This window comes from Notothenia rossii (assembly GCF_949606895.1).
Source record: "Notothenia rossii genome assembly, chromosome: 6".
Lineage (NCBI taxonomy): Eukaryota > Metazoa > Chordata > Actinopteri > Perciformes > Nototheniidae > Notothenia > Notothenia rossii.
In genome coordinates this window covers 70,223,417-70,241,181 of record NC_136909.1, presented here as the reverse complement: position 1 = coordinate 70,241,181, position 17,765 = coordinate 70,223,417, and the positions used below count along the sequence as shown (strand labels likewise).

The 17,765-nt window shown below is 39.4% G+C and overlaps 1 protein-coding gene across 1 annotated transcript; it reads right to left on the bottom strand.

The window, feature by feature from the left end:
* Positions 1-119: 119 nt before the first annotated feature.
* Positions 120-16,893, bottom strand: ston1 (stonin 1). Its single transcript, XM_079689949.1, has 13 exons — positions 16,709-16,893; positions 9,697-11,627; positions 9,347-9,549; positions 9,200-9,251; positions 6,322-6,350; positions 4,285-4,386; positions 4,011-4,134; positions 3,875-3,924; positions 2,819-2,912; positions 2,168-2,727; positions 1,171-1,407; positions 960-1,049; positions 120-868 (listed from the first exon to the last, which is right to left on the bottom strand). Exons 2-13 carry the CDS (start codon positions 11,546-11,548, stop codon positions 761-763), a joined length of 3,501 nt encoding a protein of 1,166 aa, XP_079546075.1. The 5' UTR covers positions 11,549-11,627; positions 16,709-16,893; the 3' UTR covers positions 120-760.
* Between the last annotated feature and the right edge of the window lie 872 nt (positions 16,894-17,765).

The window sequence follows — 17,765 nt, the reverse complement described above, 5'->3', positions numbered from 1 at the left end:
ACCAAAGAATGAAAGACTCACTTTTAGTTATTACTGGAGCTGTCACACAAGCCTTTATGTTTTCGTTCCAGCTGTGAGAAGCTAGTCCAGTGTTTTTCAAAAACAGTCACACATTAAAATCGATTTTAGTGTCCATGCTGGCTTTTATAAATGAACTGTGTCGTGTTCCAGTGAATTTGCATGCAGCCGTTTGGTTCAATAGTGAAACAAAAACAAACACACTTAGTTCATTAGGTAAATAATGTAACAAGGCAACACAGTCTTTGTTCAGGGTTGACGGAAAGAAAAGGGTTCATTGAATGCAGCACAATAGTGCAGTTCTGTGTATTTGAAGCATGATTAAAGCTAAGGCATTACTACTAATCAAACAGCACATTAGGTAGGTTCAAAGCAACATGATCATGACAGAAGAAAAGATATTCCAGTTCAAATAATGTTTTGCTCTAATAATAAAGAAAAATATTTTCACGTAAATATTTAACAACAGAAATTCATGCCGTTTGTCTCATTACACTTGATCCAGAATCAACGCTGTATGTAATTGGTTGTTACATTTTAAATGACTTGCGGTATTGTTCTGATAATTACATAATGAAAAACTAAAGTATCAGTGATTTCACACAGAGGTGTTTAACTGCCTTCTCTGCAAGCCAAATGACACCACCAAGCGGTCTAAATTCACTGATTATTTTCCCCTTTTGGATCACTTTCCACGTCGCTCTACATGATCATCTGATGCGTTGAAGAGTGCTGATGCTCATCACCACTCGGCCTCTCCGACAGCTTTAGAGAACACGTAGTCCCTGCCTCCGTAACACATCACTCCGTCTTTCAAATGAAACTTCCAGCGGTTCTTGCTGCGATGGATCTGCAATAGAGAGAACACATTAAGTCAGTAATAATGCCTTGGGTTTTTTGAGAGGCAAATGATGGCCAATGTAGGGACGAATTGTTCCTACTTTGTCATACTGGCAGACGATTACATTGTCAGTGTCAAAGAGATCTGGGATGTCCTGCTCGTGCACATCATCGCCTGAGTTCAAAGGATCCTAATTGATAGGAAATACAAACTATTTCATTTTCCAGGTAAATAGCCACAGACCATCTGTTTCTTATACAGTGGGAAAAAAGAATCAGGATAACATGTACATCCAGCTTAATCTCACTAACCTCTTCAACTGCTTCGGCGAGATCTGCTCCCTCGCTGTCGCTGCTGGAGGAGACGCTGTTTCCGTCGCTGCTTCCCTCCCCCTCCTGCAGGGCCTTTATGGCCTCTGCGTTGATTATACCCAGAAAGTCGTTCTCTTCCATGGGACCTCCCTCTTCCTCCTCCATGTCAGAGTTCCCCGCAGGACCATCCAGCTGAACGATGTCCGACAGCTCATTGTAGTTGAAGTCCAGGTCCAGCTTAGCAGGAATTGCGAGACAAAAAAGTAAACTTATGCCATGAGATTGTAATTTATTTGAATAATTCAAGATTTGACACCTGAACTGGCTTGAGTTAATAGCACAGCAATCTGTTTTACAGCAGTAGAAATGTAATGCCATTAATGTTGATTGAGTCAAAACGTCTTGATACAGTACATAACTGCTCCCTTTATTGTTAATTGAAACATTTATTTTAGATGTATTAAAGGGCAACCTCAACTATTTAGTATTGATCTTCAATAAAGTTAGAAAACTCATTAAGTTAAAAACAGTACGTTCGAAACCAATGCAGCAGATGCCAATTGGTCATAACCCCCATCCCTAGTATGCTCATGCTTCGAAAATGCTGGATCCTACACTTCCTACGATGCAGTTCACTGTCATTTATTATACACTATACCTGGTAAACGTCCATATTTTTTTATTTTAAGTACAAACCTCAACTTTGTAAAAGTGGTTAAGTTTCCCTTTAAAAAAAATAGTCCAACAGAAATACATTATACACTTTGAGAACAGCCCTGTAGCTTAGCATCAAGCCTAGAACTCCAATCCAAGAAATACCAATAAATTAATAATTATTATTAATTAGTGAGCTTTAAGAATGCTGGAGGACAAATTACATTTCCTTTGTACAGACCTAGAGTAGTAATTTCCTCCTGAATCCAGGCTTTATGCTAGGCTAAGCTAACCAGGTGTTGGCTCCATGTAGCCTACTGAGGGTATATTCGTTTCAAATTACCCCAAGAACAGGATCAGACTGGTTGTCATTCTTAGCAGGTGCTAGGTTCCTCGCCCTTTCTGCCTTCTCTCTCTCCTCCTCAATCACTTCTTTCAGGATGTCATCAATGTCTCGGCTCTTATACTGTGCCGTCTGAGTCAAAGCCTCCTCGCTGCTGATCTGCTCTAATAACTGACTGCAGGGTGAGGCGTTCATACTGAGGTTCACAGGTTCGCTTTGTAGACTCTGCTCATTTTCTTCCAGGTTTATGTCTGGCTCTGGAGAGCTGGCTCCTTGAAGCTGCAATGGCTCAGCAGCAGGAACTTGAGGTGGCTGGGGGACACTCTTCTCCTGACAAGGGGGGATATCAAACTGTGGATGTGGCGGCAGTTGAAGAGAAGAAGCTGGAACAGAGGGTGGATCCACCTCCTGAGGCCGAGTGGTTTTTGGTGGGACAGCAGATGACTGGGGGGCAGGAGCTTCCCTCCCCACAAACACTCTCTGTATGGTTCGGGATATAAGAGGCTGACCTGCTGGAGCCTGAGTGACCACAACAGGAACGTTGACCTTGTAAAGTTGACCTCAGTGACACAAAAAGGGAGAAAAATACCTGAAATTAGTACAAAAAAATAAAACATATTTATGCCAATAACAGGTACATTTGTTGTGTACCAGAGGCGGTTTGAAGAGTGACTCCAGCTGGTATCTGCACAGGGTACGATAACCCCGCAGGAAGAGAGAAAGTAGCAATTGTCTCGGAGTTGGTCTGAAATGAAAAAAACATAATCAATCATATTAAAAAAGGTAATGTTTTACATTAACACTGTAATAGTGTCTGATGGTGCTTAAATAAGTTTAACAGTTTTCCCTTTGTCTCATTTCATGAATGATGTTCAGGTCATTTCACAATATAATTTAAAAAGTGTTTTTAGGGTTTATAATTACAGGTAGAAAATTCAGGTTTTCAAATATGTACTCAAGTTGGTCAAATTCCATAAGTGAGTATCTGATTTTGAAATTAAATCAAATCTATTATAAATTGAACAGAATTTATTTTTCAATTAAAGTTACCGGCAACCAAATCAAGCCTAAATGTAAACAATCACACAATTTGTCAAATTTTTCATTGTTTTTATTTACTTTTTAACAAGAGAGGAAGAAGTATCCCAGGTAGCCCAGAGGGAGGGCCGGCCCTGACCAATTTGCTGCCATAGGCAAGATTTTAGCTTTTTGGGAGTTTGATTTATTTTAAATTAACACAAATACAAAATTCAAAACCTATAATCGCACACTAAAACCATTATTTTAAAAAAAAGAACAATTTCACATAAACCTCTGAATTTTACTGGGGCTGTTCAAATTGATTTTTTTTGGGGGGGGGGGGGGGGGGGGGGGGGTGCCATAGTTTATGGGTTCTGATAGTATAAGATAATAAGATGTACTTTGTTGATGCAAAATCGGGAAATGGTGTTGTTATGAAATTTAAAAATATATATTTATTTAATTTGTTTTTTTTTCTGCCCAATTTCCAGCGCCCCCGATGGGTTGATGCGCCCTTAGCATTCACCTATACTGCCTGTATTAAGTGATTACATTGACAAAAAAGAATATCAGTTGCTTTTTACATTTAACTAAGTATGGTTATGTTTTGCTTTTGTATGTGCCCATGACTTCAAGAGCTACATGAGGACATGGAGGTGATGTCCTGGAAAGCTTGATGACACTTGCCTTCATTGGGAAACTGTGGATATTGTGACTCGCAGGGATCACAACTGAGGCTGAGAGAAAAGAGCAGAGAGCAGAGCAGGTGATGCAAATATAAAGCAAGCATGAAGCAGTTCATGGCAGTAGCCTGCTGTGTTACCTGTGAGTTCTTGATCTGTCCGACTGTAGCTGGCAGGGAGCTGCAGCACAAAGTTGGATGAGTTGATATTATTTTTTCTGAAGTCTTCCATTGCTTTTGACTGCATCATCTTTGCCTCCCAAAGCTGCACAGCAAGAAAAAACAGCAGTCTGACTTCCTGTTATGGTGTAAACTTCCTCGCTAGATGGACTAACTTTACTGGAACTGACAGCTTGAGTCAAGATGAGAATAATATCTATTTTTAGAGATAAATATGGTTATGAATGAAACTCACATGTCTTAAATCATCCAGAACGCGGTCTTCAAGCCCTTCATCCAAAAAGAGCTCCCGCATACTCTCAATCACATCATCAATTATGGACAAGTAGAGTTTGGCCTGCAGTTATTTTCAGAAACTGCAAGTCAGAAGCTGTGAGCTGCTTGTGATTTGTGTATGTTTTGATAAGCAATATATAAAATTCCAAAAACGTCAATAATTCAATTAAGAGTGTGCTACATAGAAAACCATGTGAACTAAATTGATAGATTTTATAAAAATAGAAATGGCCTTAGTAAATGATTGATTTGCCTCCACTGAGCTTTACCTTGAGGCTCAGAAATTGCCTATATTGAATAGCAGTGGTGCTGTCTGGAGCGCTTTTATTATGCTACTGAATGTACATATACAGGCCACACACACCAGTGTTGCTAGTAGTTAGCTCATAGCAAAAGTAGCCTAAAAACAACTTGATCTCACCAGAATGCGTGACTCCACCACGACTCCTTAACACCACATTGCGTGGTGGAGTCACGAACTTTGTTACATTTACGTGTCGGCACCACGCAAACAACCCCCATGTAAAGTGAATGAGGCTCTTTTGTCGTGGTGCTCACACGCATTTATACAACGTCCCGCAGCGAACTTTTATTCTTTATTATTTTATTTACTTACTTACTAACTTTTCTTCTACGGAAAAGTTTATTATTATTCCGCCGGTATTTTGCCGCGCATCTCCTCCCGCATTGAACATCGCAGAAACTCCGTTCAAACATCAAAACGTTCAGCTCGGTCGGGAATCGATGGCTGCCTATTACTTTTCTCATTCATAACTTTCATAATTCCAGGGATACATCCCATAATACATCCATTTTTTAACATTGAAGTCAATGGAGAAATCTTCAGACTTCAACAAATCTTCATGCAATTCAACTGCTAACTGTTCATTCATACTTTCACTCAGACACCTCATTCCAACTTTAAAATGTTACACATCTTTCTGACATTATTCGTGTAAAACAACTTTTAAATCTGATTCTTACTTTTAGAGATATTAAACATTGTTCAGACCTTGTTTTAGAAGTTTTCTTCACATTTTAACATTAACTAGAGTGTGTGATGTCACAGCTAGAGTGGAGGACAGCTTGAAATTCGCATTCATATTTCTTTTTTTTAAACTGCCATAATTCCCAAACCCTACATTCCTGAGAAATCATTTATCATGACAAACGTAGGAAAACATCTCGTAGCTTGAAAAATGACAAATAATTAAGCAAAATAATTAAACAAAATGCTTTTTGAGGGCATGAAGTGACAAAAACGTCCAATACTCCTCCATTAAACCCCATTGTAATTTCAGGCAGATATTTCCTCACGTTCCTGCCGTTCCTCACGGCAGCAGCCGCACACCTTTAGTTAAACTGCCAAAAAGGCCACATTATTAACCCGAAACTACACAAAAATTACACTTCAGATACTCAACTTCCTTGACATGCTTCACGTTGACATTAAGGAGAATACTTACTTCCGGGTGTAAAATTCTCTGTTATCCAATGGGAATGGACGCTCGTAATACAATAAAGGGGACATGATCATTATCTTTTAAATAACGTTAACTAAAGTGAACAATCTATTTGACACAGCTGAAGCTCTGGCCTTCCTTAAAAACTAACTAATTTAATAAAAATCAAAGCTGTATTACACACAATGCACTGTTTTTTTAGAACAAAAATATGTAACTAATGTAATTTTTACATTCTGACGAAAAATAAAGATGATACAAATAAAATAAAAGAAGCCTCCCGTGAGTTACTACAAGCTATAAAGTAGATTTAAAAAACGTTTTATAGAATAAAAGTTTAATGCGGGACGTTGTAGAAATGCGTGTGTGCACCACGACAAAAGAGCCTCCTTCACTTTACATAGGGGTTGTTTGCGTGGTACCAACACATAAATGTAACAAAGTTTGTGACTCCACCACGCAATGCGGTGTTAAGGAGTCGTGGTGGAGTAACGCATTCTGGTGAGATCAGGTTGCTAAAAAACGTTGCTTACCACTGGGCCTGTGTTGTTGTTCAGCATGATTCAGCGCAAAAATACCTTCTAGCCGTCGACAGTGGACTTTGGCAACATAATACACAAAGCTAACGGTGATACAGTCACATTGTTTTGCTCGCACCAACTTGACGTCAAGTGAATACAGGTGGTAATAATCAAGCTCCACCGAGAGTTGTGATTGGTGCCATGACCGCCATGTTTGTTTAGTTGGTCTCAAAGCAGCCTAATAATGACTTTTACAATACTTTTTTTATAGTAGGCTATAGCCTAATCATTATAACACAATTTAATTATTATTTGTATTACTCATTTACAATCAAAGTTTTTTAAATGTTTAAATATTTGTCAAGCTCTCCTTTAGATATGGTGGGGGAATAGTGAATAGCAGTAGGCCACTTTACATTCATCCAGAGCCAACTGGGACCTCAAAAACATTCATATACCGAATATGGCTGTGGTTTAGTTGTCAGAAGCTCAAATGAAACATGTGGATTTCGATACTCAAACAGAACCTTTCAATATTTTAGTTTTTAAGTTACCCTCAATAGAATAGTCACACTGTTTCACTGCGTGCAGGGCTGAGTGAAATGTCTGATACCAAGAACAAACAATACCAGGAGTTAAAAAAGATTTCACAAGACGCTTCATTTTGAACTCGGTGTTTGAAGCAGCATCTGTTTGGTAATGCTGCCACTCTTTTAACTCACAGGTTGACTCATCTGATGAGGAGGAGAGTGCTGGGACTGAAGGAAGCTGAGGCACTCCTTACTCTTTATTCCCACATATAACTAATATAATATTATTTATGTTACGTCCATTTTATTTGGCCATACTAACTTCATTGAAATCAGGTATTTAAAAATATATTTTAATAGAACTTACTATGGCCGATGTACTGTTAGAAACACTGCCCCCTATTGTGAAGAACCAGAACTAACAACTAGTGGACATCTCTAACTAATCTCTAATTATTTTTGTGTTAAGAATCCAGAAATGTTTTTTATTGTGAAGGATTTGTTCCTACATGTTTTGTTAAAGCATTTAGATTAATTGAGTGCAACTGTTTAACCCATCTTTAGAGTAAATACTGTTTTTAAAGGTATCTTTCAATTAAAGGTATACATTACATAAGTAAATAAAACAAGTATGAATATCCGAAGATCTTAAAAACACATAAAATCATTCAATCAACAGGATAGTGACTCATCACCACGGGTTCCCGGGGAAGTTGATCAAATAAAGTTAATCACACAGCAGCATGGAGGATTGGCATCAAAATAATTTTACTGAAAATCACATGTCATTTATTGAACAGCAGCCTGCCATAACACACTGCTGGGTCTCTCAGGTTCTCTACAAAAGTGTGATCAAAATATGTTAATTTGCTGTTCTGACACTCGCTGAGGTGTGTGTTTCATTTATAATTATTTAGCTCCTTTTCAAATTAATAATTGGCATATTATTGTGGCGTCACATGCATGTGCAGTTCTCCTGTGGCAACACGTTGAACAAGTACTTTAACCAGTAATAAACTCAAAGTTAGTTTCTGAACATCTGTCAAGAAATATCATGAGTCATTCAGCTTTAATCAAAAATGTTTACTCTTGATGTACATAACATCCAGCTTAAGCCAGGTACCTCATACAGAAAAGTCATCACTGAAGGCCTGTTAGCTTACTCTGAAGCTTCACTGTTCTTTTCTATCCAGCCTACTCACAACCCAGAGGCAGAAAGATCACATAATAAAGATTTGATTTGTTTAAATAAAATACATTCCTCCAGAATACAATCTTAGTATAGTCAACGATCAGCCTGAGGTAAGCAACGCAAGTAATGAGTTGTATATTTGTCAACACATTTGTGCACAGTAAATGTAGGTTAGTTAAAAACAAACCGATGTTTCACCTTGTAAATGCACTTTGTCTGTATTTTGCAAAAGCAAGACAATTACCCTTCAAATATGAAATCATTTGTTTAACTCTTAGGCGGGTGCACTTGTGAGAATAATTATATAATGCTGTGCTTGTTTAATGTAGCTTTGGAGCTTTAATTATAGTTTTACTGCCGAGCATGGCTGCCAATTGGCATTGGGCCTGAGTGAGTTCAACTAAATAGCTAATAATTGTGATTAAGTCCCTTTACACAAGTGTACATAATGTGACCCCCCTTCGAACCAATGCAATTGTCCAACTATAATTACAATACTATTGTCCTTTTTCAAATGCCAAATGTGTTCTGAATCTTAAGGCGAAGCAAGGAGTTACCTACATATTGCCTGCAAAAAAAAAAAAAAGAATGCCAATGACACAAATAAGGAAAATGTGGAGGATTCATACCAGAATTAATTAGTTTGAAGGTATGTGAACTTTAAGCATTGCCAAACAAAAAGAAGGGCTGATTTTAAAAACCTGCTGATTCATACCTTTTCTCACATTCAGTGAATATTGCTCATTACTTAGTTGTTTATCTCATGCAGCCCGTTGCATCTACATTTAATAAGGCTGCCAATCATTCTGGAGGGCAGTGCAGATGATGCAAAGGCAAGCTTATATACAGTACTCATATAAACTGTGGTCATACAGTTAATAAAACTATTAAATGTAAAGTGCTATGCAAAAGGACCATCTTAAATTCATTATTAGGTCTAGACTAATTCAGTCTCAGTTAAAGGATACATAATCGGTTAAGCTCCATCAGAAATACTAGCAGGCTATGTGTATTTATATGAATTTGACTCCGGATGTAAGCACAAAGTCCATCATCACCGTTACTTTTGATCATTTTGTTGTCATCCCTTTTTCCCCATTGGCCAAATATCTTAGAGCAAAGGGATAACATTGTCTTCAGAGAGTCTTTGATACTCATTGTGTCATACACCCGGATTGCTTCTGTGACTCTGTTTCAATCAATTTCTTCTCGACCTCCACCTAAAAAGAGACAATGAGGTAAGTTGAACATCAATAAAAAGTTTTCTATATACAAATTAAGTTAACATTAAGCATGATAAAATAACACTGATTACCTGACAATGATAGCGCGTCCAACTGGTCACATTTTTCTGTGGCTGGATGTCGTTGGCAGTGCCCAGCGACTTCACCTTGGTTCCAGACACAACTGCGCCCATAATTTCACATTCCATCGTGACAAAAGGGTACCAGTCACTCGGGATCTCCTGATCAGATCCCAGCTCTAGCTTGCAGGAAAATGAATGAGGATGATCCACTGCTGCAGAGGGGAAACAAATGTCACTTTTAGTTAGAGTGTCACACCAACAAGCGGAAAACATACTGTACAAATGCACGAGGAGGCAAGGCTAACGAACTAATGAGAAAATATGGAAGGCTAAATTTGTATCTCTCAGGAATGTGTTACCCGTATTCTTTGCTGGCAGTCGGTCGATCCTCCACACGACGGCTGAAAATACATTCTCATACTTGACTGTGCCGATTGTCACCTGCATGACAGGCTGAGAATCTGCAGCGCCGACAGCACCCAAGCAGGCATTTCTGTTCATGCGGGCCTTCAGCGACCTCTGCCGCAACAAGGCCACTGTCTGCGTGACTTTGACCCATTCGCCTGGCACCGGCACACGGATCACTACATTCTCACACAGAGGGTTTGTGTCAGACACACTCCCCAAGGAGGGGAAGGTGGGTGTCATGTTAAGAAAGGCCTGGAGCTCCACGTAGGCGCCTTGAACTGTGACAACGGCCTTGACCGAGAAGGGAATTTCTGTGCAACCCAGGATCTCTGTCTTGTACCGCATCAGCTCCACCCTGCAGGCCTCGGGAGGTGCAAACTTTACCAGCCGGGACCTTTGAAACTCTGTCTCATTCACACATTTGTGGAAATGGCTATCTGCGATCTCCATCCACACTTCGCCATCCTCCTCTGACCCGTAGCTGGAGTCAAAGCGCAGCAGGCCGAGATCGTTCAAGGCAAGAAAACAATCCCCTAGTCCGTTGAGGAAAGAGAGACAGTGAATCTGGGTGAAGGCTGTTCGCTCGATGACTTCGCCAAACTTATCTAGTTGTACCCAGATATGATCGGTGATCTGCAGTGACAGCTCCTGCTCCTCGTAGTGCCGCCGCTGCTGGTGGTGCAAACACAACTTAAAGATTTCCTCCTCCATGGAGACGACCAGGTCCTGCATGTCTTCGTGGGCTGTGGAGCCAAACTTCAGCAGCTCTTCTGCCTCCGCCTCATGGCTAACCTCCAGCTTGGGGTGGTACCGTTTCTTTTCTGTGTACGAGTAATGTTCCACTTTGACAGAGAGGACTTTGCGGGGCTCGCCGTAGCTTTCCAGTTTAAGATCTGAGAGCCTGCATTGGGGGAGAAGCTGGAACTCCTTGAACGGCTTCTCCAGCCCTTTCTCGTAGAACATCTGCAGCACGCCTCCCGGCAACAGGCGGAGGTAGATCGGCCCCCACTGTCGCGAGGACATGCGGTTCTTTTTCTCCGGAATCCGGAGCAAGACAGACCAGCCGTCTCGCTTTTTGCTACGAAATAGCCCCCGGGGAACAAACTGAGACGAATCCTCACTTAACACCTCACTCTTGCATCTTAGCTGTCTCCCGCCACCATTTTCCGTCTCTGCTTCCGTTGCTTTTAGGCCTTCCAGTTTGTGGCAAACGTAGGAGAGAGAGTTTTGGAGATGGTCACGTGGAGGCTCACTGCCGTCTTTGGTCCGAATGAAGAAACGCGGTAGGCTGCTCTGGGATTCCGATTCTGAGTCTGAGGAGGAGCTGTCGACATCTGCACTGTGTCTAGATCCATCCCAGAAGGGGTTATAGTGTCCTGAGTTTCCCTGGAAAGAAGGGAAGGGGATTGGTCCGTCTGAAGTTTGGTGCAAGGCCTCTGGCGCAGGAGAGGGAGCAGAGATGGTAGATGTACTCGAGAGACTGCGAAAAAAGTCGTTCTTTTCCCACGTGTTGGAGTGAAATGGGGAGGCACCGCTAGGAACCCCACTCACGGGAGTGCAAAAAGGCGTGTTACATGGTACACAGGAACTTCCACTAAGACTTGAGTGGCTTTGAGGGGATTCGAGAGAACTATTGAAGCTCCAGGAAGTGTCTCTGATTGGAGGAAGAACTAATTTCAAACCATTGGGACGTGGTAATGCTGCTTTGATATGCTCCGGTGACTGTTGGGGCTTCTGAGGGGATGAGAGTGGTGTGGTGTCATCTTCAAATGTGACCCAGTTTGAGTGATTTGTGGAACACATGGCTGTAGAGGGCTGATGACCTGTTCAAATCAACAATTCCTCCTTTGTTGGGATGGATGTCCCCCTGAGGCCTTCTCCTCTGCAAGAAACAACAAATAGGAATTAAGAAATGAAAAATGTTTTGTCTTAAAAGTCATGTTTAAAAGGCTAACTCAAAATATTCCTGGGGTAACACATCAGTCCTCATAAGAAAGCTTGAGCAAGTGAATTTATCTTGTTGGCAGAAAGAGAGAGAAAGAGCTCCTGGGGATATCAATAAAACATATTTCCTTAAGGTACTCCATTAAGAAGTAAAGAGAGACCGACCTTGAAAACCTGGAACGTGTGTACATATGTTAACACCTCAATTAACCACGGCTCTTTTAATGTTAAAGCTGAAGCAAGCACTCCGCAATGGTGTCAGAGAGGTGGAAGGAGATTTTCTTCAATTGACACTGCAGATTACAGCTTTTGTTGATTTTCAAGCTTTTTGAGAATCTTTACGACAAATATTTATTAACTGAATCGTCTCGTAAGTTCACGGACACAACAGAATCAACCAAAGCATTTGTTAGAATTTCAACATAATGCCAGCTGATACATTTCTTTACTTGGATCAGTTTTGCAAACAATACAGAAAGAGATAGAGCACTGTAGCCTTATTCTACAGGCAATAACTTTATTGAAACGTTTTTTGAACGAAGCGAGTGGTATTCACTATTATACATTGATCCCTGGTCAGGGCAAATAAGACATTATTGACATTCTTTACTTAGTGTTATTCTAGATGGTACGTTCGGATTGTGTGTTACAAAACCTGTTGATTTTCATGAACATCTTTTGCTTCCTTAGTTAAAGTAACTTGCAATAAACTTTATTAAACAATGTTTCAGGCCTTTCACCTTCTTCAGGTAACCCTACTCTACCTGCAGGGAGTCTTGCCTATGAACATGTTAACACTACACCTGCTAAACATCAGCATGTTTATCAGTGGACATCACTCTGTGGCTTTTATTCTTTGCAGAGTTTATACTGCTTGAAAAGGTGGAGTACTGGGTATTATTATCTTGATTCATGGGCAAGGACAATAAAATAGTTATATGATTCTTATTGTAATTCTAAACAATGCATTGCGAAAGATATTCTCTCAATCAAACCTAGGACAACAAAGATAAGTCTTTTGTGCAGGTAATTCTTGATGTAAACCAAATATACTCAAAAGCAGAAATGTAGTTGCATCCAGAATTCTGACAAATTAACACTAGGTTTCTCAAAGTATTGCAGCACATAAGGCAATGTGTTCTCTACTGGAGAAGAGAAGGAAATGTAAATGCATAGACAAGGAAATGTTCCCGCTTTCAAAATAGAAACGTTTTTGAAAGTTCAAAAGGTTTCGTATTGTTAATTGATGAGCTAAAACGTTTTTCTTTTAGTAACACCGGGCTCTAAAATGAGCGGAGTTTAAATATTTCATTGCAAGCCTTCTCTTAATGCGTGCGAGAAAAGTTAGCAACGGCGGCAAAGATCCTGCCTCATTACCCAGCATGCATTCAACTGTGAGAACCATCAGCAGCATGACGCTCTGGAAAGCTGGTTAAAAGGATAAGGCGCCATGAATGTTTTTATCCTCGCTGATGTTAGATCTACAGAACATATTTCAATTTAGGTATTAAATGTTGTGGAAATATTGCTAAAGAACAAGGGTATTCAGGCTTATTAGCCAATGGGCAGAGAGAAAACATGTTGGAATCTTTATATAATCTCAATCAATCACAGTGTGTTGTTTGATGTGCTGGCAGCTGGGCTCTCACAAACATCAGGCTCTCAGGCCACAGAGAAGCAGCTTTCATAATGTTGAAGCCTCATCTCCCCATAAAAGAAAGCCTCAATTACAGCCTTCCTCCTCCCTTCAAGATCGCAGCCAGGAGTTGCATAAAGGAGACATCCAGTGGCAAGTTTCCTTTCGCTATAAATAAACAGGAAAATGGGAGCTGCTCGATTCAGGGTAGAGGATTGACAAGTCTTCAGTCAAACACTTGAGGACATCTATCTAATGAGAGGGTGTTTTGCAATGCCACGCAGACATTCATTGAGTTCAACCCCGCCTCTGCGATTTAGAGAATCAGTCAGCTTTGGTTCCAGGAGGAGGATGAGTTTTATGCAGAGGTTACTGATAGACTTTCAAACACATTTCCAGTCTTCCTGGGTTCTACAGCAGGCGGTCCAGAAATGAAACGCTGCTAAATCTACAGAGGACAAAAGACTACATTCCACACATTCCTTGGGGACAAGAGGCTTTGCACACAGGAAATACCAGCCTGCACTGTCCATGTGAACTGACGACAAATATTATCTTAATTTATTTTTTATCAAATAAAAAAAAATGCACCATAAATATTGGTTTGTCTCTGGCTGTTCCAAACAAACCAGTGACACATGGGGAGCATGGGGATTAATATAGGATTATTACAGTCATTAGGTTTAATACAAATATAAATAAAAACATTCTGTCAAACTATTTTTACAACTTACACCGGTTTTTATTATCCTCCCAAGTCTTGGGAGATGAGGAAATCTCACAATTTCACACTCCTATATAATGCAAAACCTTTCTAATGAGGGTCCATTTTTGTCTATTTTACAAATACTGTTGAGGTTTGCTCTCCATCAAATAGCATAATTGCAATTAAGACAAAAACTACGCTAATCACATGCATTATCTCTGGTTTATAATACCTGATTATTACTATACTTACATGAATGACATCATGACTTGCTGGGGTAGGCAAAAAACTGAACGCCCCATACACAAGTACTTACAGTAAGTTTTAAATTATAATTATTGAGGAAAGCTGAGTCACAATATGTTACGAAAATATGCTTTCATCAGCTTTAAAAGAGAACCGTCAGCACTTTGATATGAAAACCAAAACTCCAAACGGATTCAAAAACAAGTGAAACTAACAAATGGAAAAGTTATGGAATAATGTGACTACGTATCACAATCACACAGACATGTCAATCCAAAAAGAGGAACAGCAGTCATAAGCAGATACTAACCAACAGGGATGTTAGAAAAATAATTATACATCTTGGAATTCATAACTAAGATGAATTGCAGTGTTTGTAATGAGCATCTACTTCAACATTAAAGTCAATTTCACAGGGTTTTTGTAATGTTGGTATTATCTGCTGTATTTCCTGTGTTATTTGCTGTGACAGAAAAAAAAACCTCGATGACAGAAAGCAGAAAAAGTCACCTGACAAATGATGACTGAAAGGAAACTCTTGTGGTTTAAGAATAAAACTGCAGAGATAAAAAAAAAAAAGTGAACTTTAACATGGAAGACAGATGCTTCCTGGTTGAAATGAGTTCCTGTTGGATCCCCTGGATAGTTCCTATGCGTTCACACTTTAGAGTAGATATTTTTCCTTAGAAAGGTCTCTACACAGAAAGAATAAGCCACTATCCGTTTTAATTTGATGGGAGAGTACTACCGGTGTGACCACAATGACTATGTGATCTAGTGTAAAGCTGAAATGTGATGACCTTTTTACAGTGGCAACAATTGGAGCTGTCTGCAAAGTGAAACAAAGCAGAAGAGAAAGTTTGGGTGTCTCCTCACACCTAATAAGCACAGTGAATACATCTATGTTATTTGAGATATATTATATCCAGTGCAAAAAAAAAGCATGAATTGAAAAAATAAACGGGAATGAATGAGAGAGGTGTCAGCTGAAACACTAAAACAGCATGTCCGCTATTACACTGCAAGCAGTTTACTCATTCAGTATAGTGAATCACTTTGAAAAACATTTTAGAGCATTTTTAAAGCAAAACTTTGAAAGACGTAAAAGCTCATTTAAAGATAATATCTAATTAAATCAATAAAATACAAAACTGCTAAATTAAATACAGTCCACAGTCTTACTCGATCTGGCAGCTTTTAGTTTTTAGATGTTAGCTAATGTTAGCACACTTTGCTAGTGGCCTAGATAGATATTGCTTTAAACGTTACTTTCTCATCTCTACTTTTTTTTTTATTGTAACACTAACCATTAATGTCACGTAAGGCAACAAAGGCTATGGAATTACACTGAATAACTTTTTTGTAACCTTTATTTTATACCTTAGAGACATATTCAAATGAAACAACTAACCAACAAAGTTGTGTTTACCGATCATAGATAGCAAATCGAAATCTCAGCAAAGAGACAACAATATCTACTTGTGGAAAATAATTGTTTCCTCATAGTTGAAACATTGTTGCAGTTTTGTTTACCACCAGCGATGGATAGTAACAAAGTACATTTACTCAAGTAGGCTACTGTACTTAAGTACAATGTTCAGGTAGCCTACTTGTATTTTTACCTGAGTATTTTCACTTGTTGCTACTTTATACTTCTACTCCACTACTTTTTAGAAGCCAATATTGTACTACATTTATTTGACAGATTTGGTTACTTTTTAGGTTTAGATTATAAATTAAGTTAGATCTAATCAGTTATTAAATACACTTTGAGATATACTTATAGGTTAAGATATATGTAGTTATTCAAATTATATAGAGCTACATTGACCAGTTGTGATAAAAACACATGGATAATCATAATAGTAACTCAATATATAGGATTCTGAAATGGGCTTTTACGCATAAGGAGTAATTTTGGTACTTTAAGTAGCCTATATTTTGATGCCGACACTTTTGTACTTTTACTCAAATTAGATTTTGAATGCACTACTTTTACTTAAGTAACACACCCGAGTACTTCTTCCACCTGTTTACCACACACTTTCTGCAGCGTGGGGTCAGTTAAATGCCAGACAGACCCACGAGTCGCCGGTAAACGACATGTTTCTACTCGCCCATAACAACTCTGGCTGGAGAAAGAAAACAGTACCAGCATGCTGTCACCCACAACACAGGCAGGCCGCACACAGAGGCCCACTTCTGGGATCACTCCTCCGCCTTTGTGTGGAAGCAACACTTGGGTGAAGTTGTCACTCACTTGTTTAGTTTGCACAGTACTTTGTGAGCACACCAAACGCTGAGCTGACAACACACAGGGCTCACGAAGAGTAAAACCAGAAGCGTTTTTTAAGTCGTTTCTAGCGGACGTGAACTATCTCAGCTCTCTCAAAAACAAACCCAAGTGCGACCAGAAGAGTGAAATACTCACATTTCACAGCGTTTCTTCTCGTATGCAGGCCATGACCTGGACGCGTCTGTTTTATCTGTACTCTTGATGTCGGCCGGTTTTCCTCAAAATGGCAGAGTGTAAATCCTGGGAGTTTTAACAGCGCTTCCCCTCCCGAGTTCACACAGACTGTCCTACAGCGGGACACTGCAGGAATGAACAGAGCGGCGCTGCGTTCAAGACAGTAGGAAATGTCTGTGTCAGGAAATAGGCGCGATCATCACAGCAAGTAGTGAAACATTCTCCTTGAGGGTACATCATTAAGATATTATTACAGTAAGTCTACATGTGTTTTAATTAAATAAACCCATGTTTTGACATATGCAAAATGTTATGATCGACAGTCTATGTTTATGATGAATTTAATACATTTTAAAGTTGAGGTTTAGGCTGTATATCAAAACCCTGTCAAATGTACTTCGTGTTACTCAAATAATATGCAGTAAGCAGAGTTATTTCAGTAACATACTACATGTTACTGAAATAACTCTGCTGTACATGTGTACAAGAAATATAAAGGGGTGAGTCTGGATCCCACAGTTTTTCCCTTTGTAATGATGATTTATATTATTTGTAATAAACTAAATCAAAACCAGTCCTGTCATAGTGTGGCTTACTTGCAAAGTATAAACAATGCATAAGTTGAAGCAGGGGCCAACAAGCAGGATATAATAGAATACTTTTCCCTCACTGCACATCTTTGGTAATTGTTCCTCCTAATTCTGCAGCCTCTACAAAAGTTTAAATAACTTTTCTGTTTATCATTGTTGTCATTGATGGTCTAAAGCCTTTGTAAGCACAAATAAAGGGGGTTTATTATTTCTTTGAACTCTGGAGTAGTGCACCAAGAGCATTGGAAAGCATCATAAATTCAACTAAAGTTGTGTTTCTGCCTTCGAACACAAAGTGTATCATCAAAAAGTAATCTTCCAATCCTCATACCTCCAGTTTAATGGTGTTGCCTCATTTCCCAGGGGACAGGGTGTGTTACCAGCTGTTTTTTGTTTTTAAAATGATGGGCGATTTAATATCCAAGTCT